The sequence below is a fragment of the Coturnix japonica genome, unplaced genomic scaffold (genome assembly GCF_001577835.2).
Source record: "Coturnix japonica isolate 7356 unplaced genomic scaffold, Coturnix japonica 2.1 chrUnrandom1131, whole genome shotgun sequence".
Classification (NCBI taxonomy): Eukaryota; Metazoa; Chordata; class Aves; order Galliformes; family Phasianidae; genus Coturnix; species Coturnix japonica.
The window spans coordinates 1,064-7,766 of NW_015440453.1; the positions used below are offsets into that span (position 1 = coordinate 1,064).

The 6,703-nt window shown below is 50.8% G+C and overlaps 1 protein-coding gene across 1 annotated transcript; it reads left to right on the forward strand.

Moving 5' to 3' along the window:
• Positions 1 to 1,869: 1,869 nt before the first annotated feature.
• Positions 1,870 to 6,372, forward strand: LOC107307861 (eukaryotic translation initiation factor 3 subunit C-like; the record flags this gene model as incomplete). Its single annotated transcript, XM_015851360.1, has 3 exons — positions 1,870 to 2,059; positions 3,849 to 3,903; positions 6,261 to 6,372. Coding segments are annotated over exons 1-3 (347 nt in total), but the record flags the coding sequence as incomplete, so codon positions are not given.
• Between the last annotated feature and the right edge of the window lie 331 nt (positions 6,373 to 6,703).

Sequence of the window (6,703 nt, forward strand, 5' to 3'; positions counted from 1 at the left end):
CTATGTCTCTCTATGGGTCCCTATGTGTCCCTATGGGGTCCCTATGGGATCATTATGGGGTCTCTATGGGGTTTCTCCTTATGGGGTCCCTATGGGATCCTTATGGGGTCTCTATGGGGTTTCTTCTTATAGGGTCCCTATGGGGTTCTTATAGGGTCCCTATGTGTCCCTGTGGGGTCTCTATGGATCTCTATGGGTCCCTATGGGGTCTCTATGGGGTCTTTCCCTATGGGGTCCTTATGGGGTCTCTATGGATCTCAATGGATCCCTATGGGGTCTCTATGGGGTTTCTCCTTATAGGGTCCCTATGGGGTCTTTATGGGGTCCCTATGGGTCCCTATGAGGTTCTATGGGGTCTCTATGGATCTCTATGGTGTCTCTATGTGTCCTTATGGGGTCCCTATGTGTCCCTATGTGTCCCTATGGGTCTCTATGTGTTCGTATGGGGTCCCTATGTGTCCCTATGGGTCCCTATGTGTCCCTATGGGGTCTCTATAGTGTCCCTATGGGGTCAATGTGAGTCTCTATGTGATCCCTATGGCGTTCTATGTGTCCCTATGGGGTCCTATGTGTCCCTGTGTGTCCCTATGGGGTCTCTATGGGGTCCTTATGGACTCACTATGGGGTCTCTATGGACTCTCTATGGGGTCTCTATGGATCTCTATGGGTCCCTATGGGGTCTCTATGGGGTTTCTCCTTATGGGGTCCTTATGGGGTCCTTATGGGGTCTCTATGGGGTCTCTCCCTATTCCAGCTGTGGGAGGACAAGGAAGGCAAGAAGAAGATGAACAAGAACAACGCCAAGGGTCCCTATGGCTCCCTATGGGGTCCCTATGGGTTTCAGTGTGTCCCTATGGGTTCTATATGGGATCCTTATGGGGTCTCTATGGATCTCAATGGATCCTTATGGGGTCTCTATGGGGTCTTTCCCTATGGGGTTCCTTATAGGGTCCCTATGTGTCCCTATGGGGTCTCTATGGATCTCTATGGGGTTTCACTGGATCCTTATGGGGTCTCTATGGGGTCTTTCCCTATGGGGTCCTTATAGGGTCTTTATGGGTCCCTATGGGGTCTCTATGGATCCCTATGGGGTCTCTATGGATCCCTATGGGGTCTCAATGGATCCTTATGGGGTCTCTATGGGGTCTTTCCCTATGGGGTCCTTATGGGGTCTCTATGGGGTCTTTCCCTATGGGATCCTTATGGGGTCCCTATGGGTCCCTATGGGTCCCTATGTGGTCTATGTGGATCCTTATGGGATCCTTATGGGGTCTCTATGGGGTTTCTCCTTATAGGGTCACTATGGGGTCCTTATGGGGTCTCTATAGATGTTAATGGGCTTCTATGTGGTCTCTATGGATCTCAATGTGTCCCTATAGGTCCCTATGTGTCCCTATGGGGTTCTTTGTGTCCCTATAGGGTTCTATGGGTCCCTATTTGTCCCTATGGGGTTTAATGTGTCCCCATGGGGTTCTGTGGTGTTTAATGGGTCCCTATGGGGTTCTATGTGTCCCTATGGGTCTCTATGGGTCCCTATGTGTCCCTTTGGTGTCCCTATGTCTCTCTATGGGTCCCTATGTCTCTCTATGGGTCCCTATGTCTCTCTATGGGTCTCTATGTGTCCCTATGGGCTCCCTATGGGGTCCCTATGGGCTCCCTATGGGCTCCCTCCTTATAGGGTCCCTATGGGGTCCCTATGGGGTCCCTATGTGTCCCTATGGGTCTCTATGTGTCCCTATGTGTCCCTATGGGGTCTCTATGGGTCTCTATGGTTCCCTATGTGTCCCTATGGGGTCTCTATGGGGTTTCTCCTTATAGGGTCCCTATAGGGTCCCTATGGGTTCCTTATGGGGTCTCTATGTGTCCCTATGGGGTCTCTATGGATCCCTATGGGGTCCTTATGGGGTCTCTATGGGGTCTCTCCCTATTGCAGCTGTGGGAGGACAAGGAAGGCAAGAAGAAGATGAACAAGAACAACGCCAAAGCTCTCAGCAGCCTCAGGCAGAAGCTCCGCAAGCACAACAGGGACTATCAGGGGCTGCTCAACGCATACAGACAGGTAATTAGCATAATTTGCATATTAATTAGCTTATTAATAGGCGAATAGGGTAAGTAATGGGGTAAGTAATTGGGTAAGTAATAGGTGTATAGGGGATAATGGGGAGGAAGGGGGGACACTGAATGCCTATAGGCAGGTCATGGTGCCGATTAGTATGCTAATGAGCTCATTAATATGGTAATTAACTTGTTAATTAGCTCGTTAATGGGGTAAGTAATGGGGTTGGTTGGTTATAGGGTTAATAGGGGAGGTGTATAGGGGGGTATATGGGGGATATATGGGGAGGATAGGGGTTGAAGGGCAGGTAATAACTCTAATGGGTATGCTAATGAGCTCATTAACATGCTAATGAGCTCTTTAATGTGTTAATTAGCTCGTTAATGGGGTTGGTTAGTTATAGGGTTAATAGGGGAGGTGTATAGGGGGGTATATGGGGGATAATGGGCAGGATATGGGGACACTGAATGCCTATAAGGAGGTAATAGTGCTGATTAGTATGCTAATGAGCTCATTAATATGCTAATGAGCTCGTTAATAGGGTAATTGAATAGCTAAGTAATGGGGTTTGTTGGTTGTTGGGTTAATGGGGAGGGATATGGGGGGATAATGGGGTTGAATAGGAGCTGCTATAGGCCTATAGGCAGGTAATTAACATGCTAATAAGCTAATTAATATGCTAATGAGCTCATTAATGGGGTAAGTAATAGGGTTAGTTAGTTATTGGGGGGATTATTTAATGGGGGAGGTATATAGGGGGGTATATGGGGGGATAATGGGGTTTAATAGGGGCTGCTGAATGCCTATAGGCAGGTAATTAACATAATTCGCATATTAATTAGCTCGGTAATTGGGTAGGGTCTCTATGGGGCACCTATGGGGTCTCTACTGGGTTCCTATGGGTCTCCATGGATCCCAATGGAACTCGATGGAAACCATTCGATCTCAACGGATCTCAATGGAACCCTATGGGGTCTCTATGGCGCAATTATAGGGTCTCTATGGGGCAGCTATGGGGCTGCTATGGGGTCTATATGGGGCAGCCATGGTCTCTATGGGGCAGCTGTGGGGTCTCTACTGGGTCCCTATGGGTCTCAATGGATCCCAATAGAACTCAGTGGAACCCTATGGGGTCTCTATGGGGCAGCTATGGGGTCTCTATGGGTCTCTATGGGGCAGCTATGGGGTCTCTATGGGGCACTATGGGGCAGCTATGGGGTCTCTATATTGGGCAGCTATGAGGCACTATGGGGCAGCTATGGGGTCTCTATAGGGCAGCTATGGGGTCTCTATGGGGTCTCTATGGGGCAGCTATGGGGTCTCTATGGGGCAGCTATGGGGTCTCTATGGGGTCTCTATGGGGCAGCTATGGGGTCTCTATGGGGCAGCTATGGGGTATCTATAGGCTGCTATGGGATTCTGTGGGCAGCTATGGGGTCTGTATGGGGCAGCTATGGGGTTTCTATGGGGTCTCTAAGGGGTCCCTATGGGGTCTCTAAGGGGTCCCTATGGGGTCCCTATGGGGTTCCTATGGGGTCTCTATGGGGTCTCTATGGGGTCTCTATGGGGTCTCTATGGGGTCTCTATTGGGTGTCTATGGGATTTCTATGGGGTTTCTATGGGGTCACTATGGGGTCTCTATGGGGCAGCTATGGGGTCTCTATGGGTCTCAATGGGTCTCGATGCTTCTCAGTGGAACTCAATGGATCTCAATGGAACCCTATGGGGTCCCTATGGGGTCTCTATGGGTTCTCTATGGGTCTGCCCCATAGCGTGTCTTTGTGCCCCACAGAACCCCGAGCAATCGGCCGATGAGGACGAGGAGAAGAAGAGCCGCGACTCTGAGGGTGAGTGTGGGGCAGCCCCATAGATGTGTGGGGCAGGACCCATACATGGGTCCCTATGGGGTCTCTATGGGTCCCTATGGGTCCCTATGTGTCCCTATGGGTCTCTATGTGTCCCTATGGGTCTCTATGGGTCCCTATGGGGCTCTGTGGGTTCCTATGGGTCCCTATGGGTCTCTATGGGGTCGCTATGTGTCCCTATGGGTCTCTATGCGTCCCTGTGTGTCTCTATGGGTCCCTATGTGTCTCTATGGGTCGCTATGTGTCCCTATGGGTCTCTGTGGGTCTCTATGGGATCTATGTGGTGCTATGTGTCTCTATGGGTCCCTATGGGGTCTCTGTGTGTCCCTATGGGTCTCTATGGAGTCCCTATGGGGTCCCTATGTGTCCCTATATGTTTCTATGGGGTCCCTATATGTTCCTATGGGGTTTTTCAGGCTCGTCCAGCTCTGGGGATGATGATGACGATGGTCCCTATGTGTCCCTATGGGTCCCTATGGGTCCCTATGGGTCCCTATGGGTCCCTATGGGTCTCTATGGATCCCTATATGTCTCTATGGGTCCCTATGGGTCTCTATGGGGTCCCTATGTGTCCCTATGGGGTCTCAATGGGTCCCTATATGTCCCTATGGGGTCTTTATGTGTCCCTGTGGGGTCCCTATGGGGTCTCTATGGGGTCCCTATGTGTCCCTATGTCTCCCAATGTGTCCCTATGTGTCCCTATGGGGTTCCTATGTTTCTCTATGGGTTTCTATGGGTCTCTATGTATCTCTATGTATCTCTGTGGGTCCCTATGGATCCCTATGTGTCCCTATATGTTTCTATGGGGTCCCTATATGTCCCTATATGTCCCTATGGGGTCTCTATGTGTCCCTATATGTCCCTATGGGGTCTCTATGTGTCCCTATATGTTCCTATGGGGTCCCTATATGTTTCTATGTGTCCCTATGGGTCTCTATGTATCTCTATGTATCTCTATGTGTCCCTATGGGTCTCTATGGGTCTGTATGGGTCCCTATGGGTCTCAATGGGTCCCTATATGTTTCTATGGGGTCCCTATATGTTCCTATGGGGTTTTTCAGGCCCGTCCAGCTCTGGGGATGATGATGACGATGGTCCCTATGGGTCCCTATGGGGTCTCTATGTGTCCCTATGGGGTCTCTATGTGTCCCTATATGTTCCTATGGGGTCCCTATGGGTCCCTATGGGTCCCTATGGGGTCTCTATGGGGTCCCTATATGTTTCTGTGGGTCCCTATGTGTCCCTATGGATCCCTATATGTCTCTATGGGTCCCTATGTGTTGATATGTGTCTCTATGGGTCCCAATGTCTCTCTGTGGGTCTCTATGTGTCCCTATATGTCCCTATGGGGTCTCTATGGGGTCCCTATGGGGTCTCTATGGGTCCCTATGGGGTCTCTATGTGTCCCTATATGTCCCTATATGTCTCTATGTGTCCCTATATGTTCCTATGGGGTCCCTATATGTCTCTATGGGTCCCTATGGGGTCCCTATATGTCCCTATATGTTCCTATGGGGTCCCTATATGTTCCTATGGGGTCCCTATATGTTCCTATGGGGTCCCTATATGTCCCTATATGTTCCTATGGGGTTTCCAGGCTCGTCCAGCTCTGGGGATGATGATGACGATGGTCTCTATGGGGTCCCTATGGGTCCCTATGGGGTCCCTATATGTCCCTATGGGGTCTCTATGGGGTTCCTATATGTCCCTATGGGGTCTCTGTGTGTCCCTATATGTTCCTATGGGGTTTCCAGGCTCGTCCAGCTCTGGGGATGATGATGACGATGGTCCCTATGTGTCCCTATGTGTCCCTATGGGATCTCTATGTGTCCCTATATGTCCCTATATGTTTCTATGGGGTCCCTATGTGTCCCTATGTGTCCCTATATGTCCCTATATGTTCCTATGGGGTTTTCAGGCTCGTCCAGCTCTGGGGATGATGATGACGATGGTCCCTATGTGTCCCTATGGGGTCCCTATATGTCCTTATGGGTTCCTATATGTTTCTATGGGGTCCCTATATGTCTCTATGTGTCCCTATATGTCTCTATGGGGTCCCTATAAGTCCCTATGGGTCTCTATGTGTCCCTATATGTCCCTATGGGTCTCTATGTGTCCCTATATGTTCCTATGGGGTCTCTATGTGTCCCTATATGTTCCTATGGGTCCCTATATGTTCCTATGGGGTTCCTATATGTTCCTATGGGGTTTTCAGGCTCGTCCAGCTCTGGGGATGATGATGACGATGGTCCCTATGGGTCCCTATGTGTCCCTATGGGGTCCCTATGTGTCCCTATGGGGTCTCTATGTGTCCCTATATGTCCCTATGGTGTTTCCAGGCTCGTCCAGCTCTGGGGATGATGATGACGATGGTCTCGGTGCTGCCGCCTTCCTCAAGAAGAAAGATGGGGGGAGAGCAAAGAGATCCGAGGTATGGGGGGCACTTATGGGGCTGGGGGCCATATGGGGCTCTGTGGGTCCCTATAGGTCCCTATGGGTCCTTATAGGGCACTTATGAGGCTCTGTGGGTCCCTATGGGGCCCTATGGGGCAGTTATGGGGCTCTATGGGTCACTATGGGACCCTATGGGGCACTTATGGGGTAGGGGGCACTTATGGGGCCCTATGGGGCACTTATGGGGCTGGGGGCACTTATGGGGCCCTATGGGGCACTTATGGGGCTGGGGGCACTTGTGGGGCAGGGGGTACTTATGGGACCCTATGGGGCACATATGGGGCTGGGAAGGGGGAGTACTTATGGGGCAGGGGCCCCTATGGGGCAG